The following is a 15,371-nucleotide window of genomic DNA, read 5'->3' on the forward strand; positions in this document are numbered from 1 at the left end:
ACCCAGTGACAGAGGAGCTTGCGGAACCGGACGAGGAGACGTCCCCCGGAGCCAGCCGTATGGCCTTCGGCCAAACCCAGCCCCAAGTAAGAGACTCAGAGACTTTGCGTGGTGTGCGCAAGAGCAAAACTGTTCCGTGATAAATGATCTCTGTATCTGAAAGATTGGAGGGATGTGGTAACGGAGCCACCCGGCCCGTTCCATCACGCTGAGCACGCACCCACGCACCCGGAGGGCGGGCACGCCCGAAGGCATAAATAAACGGGCGCGAGACCGCTCGAGGTCTTCGGCCCACTCCAGTGACCCTGACTGTTGTGTCCCTTATTTGGCTACTTAGTCCCCCATGCCCTTAGGCCTGCCCTGTCCCTCCAGACACTACACCGCCCTCCCCGACCACCCCTGCCCCACTGCTCTTACCTGGGCCAGCCACACGTAAGATTTAAACTTTTTACCAGTGGTTAAAGCACTCCAAATAAACCACCCAACTAAACACCAAGTGTCATGCAATGTTTTTCCAAAAACTCACCCAGCTTGTGGCTGACAACCACATTCCTCAATGGTGTGATATGAACACATCATCCCGGTACTAGTGTAGAAGCCGGAATGTGTGAAGTTTGTTAACCAGTGTATGACATTATTTGCAGTCATCTACTCTCAGTCCACTAGTTGAACTATAAAAATAGTAACAAAGCTCCTACGAGATGTGTTTGAGACATCACTGAAGAGAAGTGAACATCTGGAGGCCTGGAGAGTGGAAGATGTGATAGCTGTATGAACATTCACAGGAAAACAAAATAATAAAACTTCATTTTTTAAAACCAAAAAAAATCAAAACATTAATGGAAAAATATCTCAATAGAAATATAGGTTAAAACCAAAATTCAAAGGCACAGATACAAGCCTACTATTAATTGTTTTTTAAAACAAATGCCTGTTAATAAAGAAAAAAATACAACTTTATAGCTAATCGTGGGTTGAGACGGTAATGAGATAAAGCTAGAAGGTAGCAGAGTCGGGAAAGGGTTGAGAGGAAGAATGTGGTTTTTTAAAATGCCCCCCCCCCCCCAAAAAAAAAGACAAGGAAGGAGGGAGGAAGGAACTTGAGAGGGAAACAAGCAGTAGCATTCGGAGACGGTACTGAAACAGGCATATATATATATATATATATATATATATATATATATATATATATATATTTTTATAAACAGGCATCTTTAACATAAGATGAAATATTACCTGGTGACATGACGTATGAAGGAATTGATTGTGAACATAAAATGAACCCCTGCAAATCTAAAACAATTACATTAGAACCTTAAAATAAATGACGAGTAAGGCATTTAAAAAAAAGGCATTCCTTGAATTGGTTTCTACTAAATGGCAATGCCATTCATACAGAACATGTTTATGAAAGCTTTTAGTTTAAATTATTTCTTAGAATTCGTTTTTCTATTAAATCGCGTACAACCAATATGATACCCTTTTTCAAAAAGGGGAGAAACAGAAACCCTGTTAATATTAATCGAATTAAAGTTAAAAAAAATACCTTTAACATGTGTGACCCAAACCCTAAGCATCACAATACAGAAATTTATTAAATGAGGTCAAATGAAATTAAAATGAAAACAGGGAGCTAAAATACAAACACTACACAAACCTCAATGACGTTTTTATGTTGTATTACATTAATATTAATTGAATAAATATTTTGAATTAAATGATATAGGGAACAATAACTCTTACCTGCTGTAATTCTTTAGTGGACATATACGCTAGGTATCAGCTTACCTTACAAGCTGAGTTCCAGATGCAGTGGCCAAAGAATCTCAGGGCTTAAGAGAGTCATTTAATGCTGGGAGCCCAGGCATGGGGCCACTAACCTAGGTGTGGCCTGCATGAGAGGGCAGCCTGATGCTTAAAAGCCACTTTCTGTCGCAAAGTCCAGACTGATGCTAAAATGCCAGGACTGAGCACATCATCAGTAAATAAAGCCTGGGTGAGAGGGACAGCCTGCCTGGGAGTTGGGCATAACGGTACATATCACATAGTATCCTAGTTGCATTTATATAGTGCTCCATACCTCTGAGGAGGTGAGATGGCAGACAGGTAGCACGTGATAGTGCCTTGGATTGAAAAGAGTGTGCCTGTCGCGGGGCGCCTATGAGTAGTGTCCCAATGCCCTGCATCAGCTGCATGAGGACCAAGCTGTGCTCTTACCTTGCTCTTGATGATACACCTTGGGCAAAAAGGGTACAGGATGCTTAAGCGTTTGATGTTGTTGCACGGATGGACAGAAAGCGCATGAGTGCAGGACGGTCTGTGTGGGAAGCCTTTTGGCCTCTTAGGCTGAGGATTTAGGGGCATATTATCAAGACAGGCGATAAAATTATCGCCTTTTTAGCGTCAGAAAACTGCCGCTAGAGCGGCGATAATGGGCTTGATAATATGCTCCATGGAATTCCAATTGAAGCCCATGTTAGATGTGAAGGACATCTAACCTCAGCTTCAATTGGAATTCCATAGAGCATATTATCAAGCCCATTGTCGCCGTTTTAGCAGCAGTTTTCTGCCGCTAAAGCAGCGATAATTTTAATGCCGTTTCTTGATAATATGCCCCTTAATTTCTTGCAAACTGTTCATGAGCAAGCAGAGATGGAGAAAAGTGTGACAGTGGACACACACACAGGCACATGGATACATGCCATCCTCTGCTGTGGACTTTATCATTGCAGATAAATCTCATATGGTCTCTTCTGGCCGTACACTGCGCAGCGGCATAGCACTGGGTGTGTCGCTGTAAATCCTTACCACTGGCTGTGAGTCAGACTGTGACTTCTTCTGGGTGCATGTCATGTTGCTTCAATATATATTGTATTCAAGCTCCTGGAGCATATAGCTTCAGTGTCAGTCTTCTGATCTTTTGCCTTGTAATTCTCTCATTCTCACTGGGTTGCCATATATTTCTGTCACTTGGTGATTCAACCACACTTGATGTCTCTCCTTACAGTGGAGCTATGGTACTAGGTTGAAGATGTGCAGTTGTAAAGTCCTATTGGCTGGAGCTGGTCTTAATGATGCATGCAGACCTGCCTTCTGTAGGATGTTTAGCGCGATTGTATTTTATTGTATTGTATAGTATTGCACTATTTTGTAATTTCCTATATTTGCACAGTATTTGTACTCAGCGAGATCTCTGCCCTCTGATGATGCCAGGTGATGCTATTGTATTGAGAGAAATCCCACACACTTTGGTCACTTTCTGTGTGTTGGACACATGGTGCACACACCTTTGGAAATCTTGTGGTTCTGTAGTATTGGTGAGATGTACATTTTCTCTGGTTGGGGATTGGAAGCAAAACTGAACAATTCCTCTGTAGTCTTATGGTGTTTAGGATTATTTGCTGTGATCCAGTACTCTGACCCATCCAGTCCCTTACGACTCAACTCCTGTCATAATATGGATTTAAGTGAGACTTTGGAAGTTGGCATCAGTGGATGGAAGATGTACCGAATGTGTTTTTGATCTGCATTTGTGGTAATGATTGCATTGTGTACTTTCTAGCAATTGACTCACAGTTCAACTCTTTAAGCCAGGGGTCTCCAACCTTTTCTGAAATAAGAGCTACTTATGTTTGATAAAAATCCGCCCGAGCTACTGATATTATTGTAGATGTAATAATAACCACATAAGGCAAGATTACATGAGTGGCCACCATATGCAAGATTACCAGCTGTGATCACCTCAGTGCATCAGGCATGGTTGCCAGCAATGATGTAAACATATTTTGTCAATGGGAAATGCCTCTGCCTGTGTACAACTTAACAGTCAATGCTGCACTGCTCCAAGCTAATAACATTAGTAATAAGTTTCCCCAATACCATTCTATTTTTATCACTCAAATTAGAGCCTTAAATCTATCTTGGAAATGTAAACCATTTTCCCCCAAACATCAACTTATGAGTTCTAAAAGTACCCACATTTTAGTCTTGAAATACATGCCTTTCAATTTTAGGATACATATACGGTTTCAGCCAAGCAACGCTTCTAATTTAGTTCACAGTGCTGGCCATAGAAGAGCTACTTACAGGTAGCTGGAGAGCTACCATTAGCTCATGAGCTACCCGTTGGAGAAGCCGGCTTTAAACCCTTTGGCATTTACTTCCAGTTTGTATTTAGTATCATGTGGTATTTCGGAAAATCCTAGTGGTTTGGAGCTGGAACCTGGGGTCTTCTTTTCTTTTTGCCTTTCTGTAATTGTCTGGTGTTTGGTTGGATTGCGGGAGTCCTTTCCCTTCACTTGGGTTTGTACCGTATAGTCTGGTAGAGTTTTTGGGTAATGGCTTGGCGCTGGAACCTACAGACATCATTAGATTCCCGGGTATCTACTTGAATGAGGAATGTCTTGCGTTGTCTCCGTGCGGCTTCCACTGACTACTACTTCTATTACTCCATGGCACTACATTAGGACAACATTGGGCACCATATGCACCAAACTGTTCAATTTACAACACTTTATGTTTGAGATAGTCCCCTGTAAATTCAGCCCTTGCTACTTGATGTCAAGCTATATTATAACAACCAGAAAACCAGAAAACAGAAATGAAACAGGACAAGAACACAGAAAGCTGGCATGGGAGTTCAGTTGTCTACTCACACCGAGCTCAGTCATCGCTGCGGCACTTCCACGGAGATGCTGTAGACTTCTAGCAACGGATCGCGGCTAAGGTCTATGTCCCCGGTAGTCCTTCTTTGAGCTCCGTCTACTTGTGATTCTATGATACTCGGCTGGATGCTATAGGCTGTGTTTCTGCTACAAATTCATTCTCCTGACTTTGGACTCCGGCCGTATGGGTCTTGGCGATTGCACCTCTTGTGGTTCTGTGATATCATGTGGGCCACTGAACGCCTCTTCAGCTGGCCTGGTACTGGGACCACAGTGTACTTTGTGGCTGCACCTCTTGTGGTTCTGTGATATCTTCAGGGCACCTCAAAGCCTCATTCACTGACTTGGTATTTGGTCACTAGGGTCCTTTGTCATTGCACCGCTCGGTGTTTCCTTAGGGCACTCAACGCTCCTTCCTTTGACTTGGTACTGTGTCCCCTACGTTCTAAATGATAGCATCGCTTGAGCGCTCTTGATATCAGGCGGAAGCTTGATGCTAAAGTCACTGGCCTGAAGCTGCATCCTCTGGTCCTTGTGGTAACAGCGGAGGTGATGAAAGCTCCTGCGTTTCAACAGAGCGCTGGCTCTTTCTTTGCTGTTCACTCCTGTGATTCTTTGTAATAGGAAGGGTCCTGGAAGCTTTGCTTGTTGTTGGCTCAAAAGTCCACGCAGCGTTTCCTTGATCTATAGTTGATTTAGCCGACGGATGAAAGCACATTTCATTGGCATGGATTTGACCCCTTAATAAATTGACCATTTTTAGGTCTACATTCTGTTATCCTGTGAGATTTTGTTGGATCATGAAACCCCATTTCACAATCTGCACAATACTCTTTAATAACAGGATTGTGATTTCTGGATTTTATTTACACTGAGTGTTGGGTACCAGGTCTTGCATTGGTTTTTGGCTGTTCAAGTATGATGCGTACACCTTGACATCAGGCTGCTCATTAGGAAGTCTTTCTGTTTGTGAGATGCCTTGACTGTCCCTTTGTTTCTTCTTTTTTACAGGTGGGCCTCAGCCTCCTTCTTCAGGTCCACAACGCCAAGGCCCCCCATCCCAACAAAGGCCTTCCCCGCAGGGGCAGCAGCTCCAGGGCCTTACTCCCCAGCCTGCCAATCCCCAGCAGCGTCTCCCAAGTCCTACCACCCAGCAACCTCCACCACAGCAGCAGCAGCGCCAAATGGGCCCACCCCAACAGCGCCAGCCTGGCCCTGGGGCCCAGCAGCCACCTCAGCAGCAAGCACTGAGACAGCCAGGGCCAACTATGCCGGGCCCCCAGTCTCCCCAGTCACAAAGGCAGAGTAGTCCAAGAGCAGATCAGCAGTCTCCCCAGATGCACTGGCAGCAGGGGGCCCCAGGGCCACATTCTCCCCAGCAACAAAGAAGCCAGCCAGGCGGTCCCCAGCAGCAGCCACCACAGCAGCAGAGGCAGCCAGGGCAACCAATGCAGCATCCTCAGAAACCAGGAGGACCACAACCACCACAGCAACAGCAGCAACAACAGCAGCAACAACAGCCGCAGAGGCCTCCCGGCTCTGCAGCTCCTCCAGGTTCTCAGCAGCGACAAGCAGGACCACCTGGGCCCCAGCAGCAGCAACAACAGCAGCAGAAGCCTGTGGGTCCAGGGGCTCAGCAAGTCCGTCAGTCTGGTCAAGGTGCCCCTCCCCCTCAGCAGCAGCGTCAGACAGGTCCCGGCTCCCAGTCCCCGCAACAACAGCGCCACACTGGCCCAGGAGCACCTCCTGGCCAGCAGCCAAGACCCATGCAGCCAACAACACAGCAACCACGGCCAAGCACCCAGGGGCAGGGACCTGTGGGGATGGGGCAGCCACCACAGCAGAACCGTCCACCAAGCCAACCAAAGCCTCAGGTAGCCCAGAAGCCCAGCCAGGATTTTGCTCCATCGCACCCACAACTCAAGTAAGCGTTCTTGATTTTCTTGGGGGGAGGGATGCCTTCTTTGACTTGTCTTTTTTCTGTCTTCATGCTTTTCTTTTCTCTGCTTGAGGGGTATTTAGTGTGGGGGGCAGTTTGCATGAATGAATGGCTCTGCTTGCTCACAGCTGGCTTTTCCTTTACTAAACATCTGGCTAAGCCTTAGAGGGTATGATGAATGATCTATACAGTACCCTTTGTGTGCTTACCCATGAGCCTGCACATGTGTGTCCTTCCTCTCCTCACCATATGGACCAACCAGTAAGGTCATTGTGCTGCTTCACATGCCCCTGAGAGCACCTTGGGCACTCTCCCCCCAGACCCAGTCAGCATGCCCATTAGGCATCTGTTAACTAGCTTTTCCTAGGTTTATCGAACATGTTTACCTCTATGGGCTTGACAAAGTACTGTAGACGAGGCATAAAAATACCCTTATATTTACGTAAGTGGACTTTTTTAGGGAAGGAAGTTGACGAGAATCAGCTGTAATTCCCTCCCAGTGACATTGCGTTTCCTTCCCTATGCAAATATTACCTGTCATAGGAACATTTTGCAGTGAAAACCTGTTATAGATTCACATGCTGTGCATCATTCCACCATCTAATGGTTGGGCCCAGAAAATCATCCTGTTAATATGAACACTGTTGCCTATGGGACATCAACATTGTACCGAGTTATTATGATTCGGGTTCAAAACACACAATGCTCCACAACATATCTGTCATTTTGAGAGTGTATGTTCCACAATGGGGGGTTGAAGCACATTCATGGGGGAGATAGAAAAACATGCCAAGACACTGAGGACCGGTGTTTCAGCAGTTTCCCGGCTTGAAAACAAATCAAGATTACAGCATCATTGGAGAGAGTCACACTTTTGTACTGACACTTAGGACTTTACGTATGCAGTACAGATCATATAGAGTGGCTGGGATTCCTACATTATTTGTTCTGTGCTTTCTTTCAGTATTTGCGAGGTTGATTATGGAAAGAAAGCCTTTTAAGTTCTTCGCACCGTGTCACAGTCAAGATCTGAGGATAAGCTCATACACATATTATGAGATTTGTGTCTACTCTGGGACAATCATGACACCAAGGGGCATATTTACAAGCCCCTATCGCCACAGGAGCGTCACTTTTAGTGATGTTTCTGTGGCGATATGTGCTTCGCCTTATTTACAAGGCAGCATTAAGCCACTTACCATGGCTTGTAAATAAGGCCCCCTTTCACGCTATACTTAGCGTGAAAGGGGCGGGCAATGGGTGTTGTGGTGAGCGTTTCACCGCAACACCCATTGATTTTGATGCTGCCCTATATTTACAAGGGCAGCGTAAATATGGGGCAGTGCCAAAATTGAGACAAGAGAAAATCTGGTCTTAAACAGGCGCCACGAGGACAAATGTTTAATTTTGCCTCATTTTTTGCTATTTCCATGTGTGTTGCTTTGTGCAGCACACATAGAAACACCAAAAGCACCATAGTGCAAGGGTGTCTGCGTTGAGGGGAAGATTGTTTATGTGCAGGAAGGTGTCCCTTCCTGCACATAAACAATCAACAAAAGAAAATGACGCTTTGCAACTTCCATGTTAAGCAGCACAAATAGAAGTTTCAAAACACCATTTAAATGCGCCAAAAACATATATCTCCCCAGGTAAAATATCTTTATTTTTCCTTCTTACTTCCCGATTCTATGTGTGCTGCATTGTGCAACACACATAGAAAGAGGAATTTGCTTCTCAGGATTGTTTTTGTGCAGGAAGGTACTCCTTGCTGCACTAAAACAAGCCTGTCTGCAACACAGGCACCCTTGGACCATGGAGCAAGTGTGCCTGCGTTAGCACCAGGCAGCCAAAATGGCGCCAGTACAGGGACAAGGACAGGAATGCGTTGTATTCTTTTGGAAACAGACAATTCCTGCCCTTTCCCTGTGATACAGCGCAGCACGGTGACTTGCTGCGCTACGCCACATTCACATAAATATGCCCCGAAGTCACTCCGTTTGTCAGCCGGGCAACCGATGCATCTCAAGATATTTGAATATCCTACAAAATGTATGACCGTCATAAGAGAAGGCTCACGGGCCAACAACATGCATGTCCCAAACGGAAGCATTTGCGGTCTGGGTGTCAAGTAGAACAGCGACCACCTCTTCCGCCATCAATTTCCAGCATAGCTTGATACTGACAGCATCTTTTGAAAAGTTAGTTACTTTGCACACCCATTACATTATACTTTCACTTTCACTTTAGACCTTTGGTAGATTGCTATTTCCCATAGTTGTCATGTTAGAATTTGGAAGGGCATGGGACCTTATTAATATGGCACACTGTCCTTGCTTGGTGCACCTTCAACTGAGCATGACGGGTGCAAAGATTGACAGTGAACCCTATTATTGATAATATAAGCATGTGTTGTCCCTAGGGCAGCAGTGAACTCGCACTGTCCTGGGGAAGCGCATTAGTGAAAGACAGAATGATTGAAGTAGCCTGTCTGCCTTTCACAGTGTAGGCAGCACCTGGCCTGCACTTTCCAGGGAGAAAGAGACCTCCCTTCAGGCAGGTGCAGTTAGTGACTGCACCTCCCTGCAAGGGGATGCCTAGTGGGGTCCATGAGAAACTGTTCCTTATTGCACCTCTTTGTGGAGCACAATCAGTGCATCTCCTGATGACCTCTTTGCCTCTGTCTCTGCCCCCATAATAATGCACGGGGCTAGAGGAAAAGTGTCTCCCTAATTTACATGGGACCACATCACTATGCAAATGAGGAAACGCCGCTTTAGGATAGCACTCTAGCTACATGTAAGCCGGCAATAAGTGTATAACACAAGTGTCTGCAGGACCTTCTGTAATACCAAAGTGTCCGAGTGTGCATATGCCAGACAGTCAGGAAAAATAGAATCTGATCTTGACAGCTATGTTTTAACATTGTGGGCTTCAGATTATAACCATCATGAGTCCCAGTGACTCTGCCTATTGGTTATGCCCCCCCCCCCCCCTGTAGAGGATGGAATGATGAACAGCATGTGAATCTAGAACAGCCTCAACCTGCCAAACTCTTGTTTTAGGTAAGTAACATTTCCTTACCAAGATAAATGCTGCCCCCCCCCCCCATTCCTGGTGTACTCTTCAATATATGTGATTCTTGTTAAACGGAAGTATGCTCAGCAGTATGGACCCACACAGCCATCCTATGGAAGTAATCCTAATACAAGAATAGTGTCCTCGTAAGGAAGCCGCCACAGTCCTTTAGAGGTAATTTGTGTAATATAACATTCCCTACTTAGAGGATAGCCCATCAGCCTCCCACAATATCTCTCCTTATGGTTGTAATACATCAAATAAGAACACTACCGTCACAAGGACATCTTTCACAACCCTGTTATGTCCATAGTATGGAAGTTTTTCGTATAATAAGAACTGGCCAAGGCAAGGACAGCTCTACAATCCCAGAGTTCCCATTACTTATGAAATAATTATAATAATTACAGATTTAGTATAAGACGTAGTAAGGGTATCTCTAAAATCCCAATTTGTCCATCCCGCGAGACCTAAGCTCCTTTTAAGAATTGTCCAATAATAAGCTATTCTCCAGATAACGCCAACATGTTTATCCCAAAGGGCAGGGACTACACTTTCATCTGGAGCAGAGATGTTTCAACATGAGTAATTCTTAGCAGGATGAGAGAGGACGCCGGGCAGGACGGTGGAGTACACAAGTTCCTGCTCGCTATCATATCATTCCCCAGACCCTCAGCAGGATACCATGTTGCACTGCCTCTGTCTTCATTTCTACCTTTGCATGACTTTAATACTATGTTTCTCTCCACCTCCTTTCTCCCCACTCCACCCCTTCTCCTCTCCACCTCCTTCTCAATCTTCTCTCTCCCTTCTTTCCCAATCTCACCTCACCCATATTGCTTCCTTCAGCAAATCCCAGTCTCTCACCAATACCTTCAACATTCCAGACACTTCGGCTCCCCGAGCAAGTCTTAGCCAGGACGAAGTGAAGGCCGAGACCATCCGCAACCTGAGGAAGTCCTTCGCCAGCCTGTTCTCCGACTGAAGGGACTTTGGAGATCTAACGTCCCTTGGGCCATACTCTGGTCCCATTTACACTTCTCCTTCTTCCCTTTCCTCCTTCTTCACTCTGTCCAGCAAGAAGATTCGATGTTCAACAAGTTACCAATCACCCGCCTGTGCCGACCCGTCTCCTCATGTACCTTTTGCCCAGTGAAGAGTGACTCCAATTTGTCCATGTGAGATTGTGTATTATCTTTGAGCGATAGCCGCATGCCTAAGTGTTTTTCTTTCAAGTAATGCTACCTAGCTGTCTGTGTAGCCGACCCAGACCACCCTCACCATTTCTGAAATTTCAAGAAAAGAAGAAAGAGAACGAGCTCATAAAACAGAGAGAGGGAGAAATAGAGACAATGTACTTAACCTAAACGGTTACCTGGGCAAGCCATGATCTTCGATATATAAACTACTATTAAGGTGTAAAATGCTGCTTAATGGCTTTACGTGATATGGCTCCTCTGTGACCACTTCCTGTGTGAGGAACATGCTTTTGTGTACGCATCCTACACCTGTAGAGTTGCTGTTTGTTTAGTTGTGAAGTATGTGTCAAGCAAATTCAAATGGGTAGAATCTCAGATTGTTAAGGATATCCTGGCAATTTGACCTGAAAATGTTGTACAGCAAAATTATTTGACTACGTTTAAATGCAAGTTGTAGAGAGGAGTGAAGTGCAAAATGTACCATCTGTGGAGATATTCCTGCTATTTAGGCCTTTTTATATCTGAAGACAAACCCCTGAGCATTTGGGATTTTAAGAGACAGCTCTGATGGCTGAGGAATGAATCTTTCAAATTTGAGATACAGCGGTACTGCCCAAGGCGTTCATTGTGAACGTTTTAAATTATCACAGAGGAGCCAATGAAACTGATGTTTTTAGATGTGAAGAGATGTTTCTGGGTTCTGATATGTGGGTTCTGAGCTGTGGACACTTGAAGTGGTACCTGTAGCGAGATGTCTGTTTTTGGAGGAGTAACCTGTGAAAGTTGGCATAGTGGGTCTTTTGTTCAAGTCATGAGGTGGAAAGATCTGAACAGAAATATCTGCTTTGTAAGTACTTTCTGTTGCAACATTGCTGCAGTCTAGTTTATGAGCAGGGCAAAACTGTAGCGGCAGCTCTATTACGAAGATATTTGTTTGTAAGACCAAGAGCGATACTCATGGTGCCTTAGGTATTCTAAATGCTATTACGTGATCCCAAGAGAACCACCTACCAGTCTTAGGCAAGAATATGTGCACTCCAGAGAGGCAGCTCTTCTTTCAGGCACGAGTCCATAAAGTTTGGGGAAATATCAGCGACCGGGGGCACTAGCTCATTATAAACGAAGAAGCATATCTGCTGCCTGAGAATAGGGGACATTCGATGTCTTAGAAAGGGTCCCATCCTCCTTTGACCTGGAGTGGTTCTGCTGCCTATCGCACAAGCGCTTTCAAACTGGAGCAATATCTCCAAGACTGCAGCAAAAGGGATCCTGAGAGGTGCAAGACTGTATAATCCTTAATGGTAGATCCCTTTCTGAAGTCTTGAGGCTGTAGGTGATCCATTTCAGAGCACAATGGCACCTCATCTTCCAGTCCCAGAGAAGGTCATTAAGATGCACATCTGTCGCCTCTCAACACAGAGGCTTCCAGCTGTATTGAGCTTGAGTAGAGGACGTTTACCTGAATTATTTCAGGGTAATTCTATCTAAATGATGCTTCTAATTGCAATACTGCTACTAGTAACTGTCACAGAAGTCCAAGGTGTCAAACAAACAGCAAATTCTAATGTGAAATGTTTCATGCTGACACCTTTTAAAAATCATCTAATAAGTATGTGGGCCAGTGAAATCTATTAATAATATATTTTTTTTACAAAGTCACACTTGCCCAACTATACACGGGAGCACCGACAGACCCCTCTATTGTTAGGTACAGAGAATAGTGTGGAGCCTCTGGATTCAAGGGCTCTACTGTTTGCCTTAGTGACTAAGGTATGTGGTTAGGTGCGCTTTAGCAATCCCCTTGTGGGTACGGATCACTCCACAGACTCAAAATCAATGAATAAACACAAAATTGGGAATGCGTGCACTAACTGGTCGTGATCTTGGCGTCATGCATTATTGGGGTGAACAAACAAGACTACTAGAGCACTCAAACTTCTTGATCGCAGAATCCTCCTGGAGTACGGCAACATTTTGAATATCAAATATACAACCATCACAAGACTGGTAATCCCAAACATAATGATGACATGCGATAAGAATATAAATTCCTTATATCCACTAAAAGGTCCTGAAAAAGACCCATGCATGCGTGCCTCAAAGGGGCGAAACACGTGTTGGCTATGCATCTCTTCCTCAATGAAAGAAGAATAAAAGAATTGAACCAGCAAACCTACAATTTACTTGTTATTCATCCACAATGACTTATACCTTGAAATGCTTCATGATTGCTCACCCTAACAAGGCAGGATGCCATGGCCAAGATAACCAATTAGGGAAAGCATCCCCAATATTGTATAGACTCCTCTACAGTGCCACCGTCAAATCAATCTGATCTGTGGTTTCAGGGTTTAGACTGTTCATTGCAGAGGTCATGTGCTCATTGACCAACACTCTATCTCATACAACAGGTGAAATGGGATCTCACATTTCCTGAGAAACCCATTGGATGGTGTTATTGCGCCACACAATTATCACATTACAACTAATCACCAGCTGTGAGGCCGTACACTCGAATTAAGTTTTTTTTTTCTCTTCTGTCAATGAAATTTGAATTCAATATCTGCACGTGAAATAGCGGTCTTCATCCGTGAGTCAGGCAGAACGCTTTACTCCTTAAAGAGGTCTTTTTTACCCTGAAAAAACACGATAACTGCACAATGTCTCTATTGCATGTGCAAGTGGACAGGAAAGTGGACATTCCTCATGGCATAGCAAATCTGCCCCCTGCCTGTCATGGAAAAATCATATTTCAACAGAAAAACTCTCAAGGTATGTTACTTTTTCAGGATCTTTGCCATTGAAATTCTTCGGAACACCTATAGAAATGTCCAAGGAGGGATTGAGACAGCCATGATACCCAGGCAAAACCAGGAGTCCAACTCCATAGTCAACCAGATGCATGATGCATGTGTGAGTGCCTCATACTCTTTCTCTCTATAGGGACACTACCTTGGCTTCTCTTTTTTGTCAGTGGCATGGTAGACAACATTTTCCATGCCCTACACTTTACACTGCCTGTATAAGCCAACGGCGGGGCGCTGGGCATGCCAAGAACCTATCGCCGGAATTCCCCTGCCTGCAGGTGTGTGCGAGTGTGTGAGTGAGTGAGTGTGTGAGTGTGTGTGCTGTCGCTGTCAATAATGAATGTGAAAACACAAACAGAGGTGAGAGAGGTTAAGCTCTCCCTAAAATATATGCACAAAGGACACATTACATAGTCTATTTTTAAGACCCACTGGCTCATGAAAACCTTCCCCACTTCATAGATCCCTGTCAAACTTTTCTTCCTCAACCTCTTGTAGCCCTTGTTGCCCAGATAGATGTCACCAGTATGTGGTAGTGCCAGTGTCGTGGCGTCCGGGCATGCTGTGTTTTTTCCTAACAAATTAATCTGTGTTGAATTTTTTTTCGTGATTTGTTCAAAGACAAATGTAAAAAAAAAATGCAAGATTGTGGTGGTCAGGTGTATGTATTTAAAAAAAATACAAATGAACATAAATATTGAAATACGTGAACAAATAATTATAAGATATATAAATATATATAACATATCGTTCTCGTTTTTCTCCACAAACGGAGGAAAGGGAGTATATGCATCTTTTGTGGCAGTCTGTGAGTGCGCGTGTGTGTATGGAAATGTACAGTACATGGAGTGGAACAAAACATAGTATACTCAATAAACCATTGAGCAAGTAATACTGCCTTGTGTCCTGTTTCTTTCTGCTGTATTTTTACAAGGTGCATTGACCGAGAGAAGGCGGGGATTGTGGTTGGGCCAATCCATATTAGGCTATGGGTCTTCTAAGCCAATTGAATAATCAGATGGTATTTACAATATATTCTCGAGAAGTAATTCTATTGTGCAAGAGATATAACTTTACACAACCACCCTTTATAAAAATGCGTTGGAAGGAAATTGGAGTATTGTTTCAACTCCAAACAAAGGTGTTAAACTATTTCAAATCATGAATTTATTGAATCCTGCAAGGTGTACAAATAGATTTATTTCCCTAGAATAGTGACAGACCTGCTAACGACTGATTCTTCGAAGCCCTGTAAACACAATAACGTTTGTGCATTTTTGTGGGGGATTATAAGATAATTAATGGACATTCTCGCTAACAGTAAATACAATTTTCTAGTCCATAAACACGGTTCATAAACGTAGGTGCGTATACATCATTGTTGTTGCGACACCCTTGCAGCGCAAGGCCAATGCAACAACAAAGTCAAATGCATCAAGCCGCACAAGGTCACCTTGTGTGGATCTGAGTGGCTTTATAAATCTAGAGTAACTCAATGCAAATCGCAACCTTACGTTACTCTGCCCCAGGGAGGCGTTTCATGGGTGTCCCCACGCATCCACCCAAACATGTTGGTGCATACTCAAATTTACCATGAGTGGTAGACCTAGGAAGGCGTAAAAATGCTACTCCTCCCCAGTTGAGGCGTAACGAGGAGAAATGCCTCAGAGGATTGTTTAAGTGCAGG

The 15,371-nt window shown here is 44.3% G+C and overlaps 1 protein-coding gene across 3 annotated transcripts in view; it reads left to right on the forward strand.

Moving 5' to 3' along the window:
- The window catches only part of SYN1 (synapsin I), a 561,211-nt gene extending 546,635 nt beyond the window's left edge, over nt 1-14,576 (forward strand). For 2 of the 3 annotated variants that reach the window (XM_085629525.1, XM_085629527.1), the window contains exons 12-13: nt 5,676-6,588; nt 10,528-14,576. In XM_085629525.1, the coding sequence (XP_085485651.1) occupies nt 5,676-6,588; nt 10,528-10,663 (1,049 nt within the window). In that variant the 3' untranslated portion in view covers nt 10,664-14,576. The remainder of the gene's footprint in view (nt 1-5,675; nt 6,589-10,527) is intronic. The other variant, XM_085629526.1, reaches the window with a different exon arrangement.
- The last annotated feature ends 795 nt before the right edge of the window (nt 14,577-15,371 follow it).

This window comes from Triturus cristatus, chromosome 10 (genome assembly GCF_964204655.1).
Source record: "Triturus cristatus chromosome 10, aTriCri1.1, whole genome shotgun sequence".
In the NCBI taxonomy this organism is placed as follows: domain Eukaryota; kingdom Metazoa; phylum Chordata; class Amphibia; order Caudata; family Salamandridae; genus Triturus; species Triturus cristatus.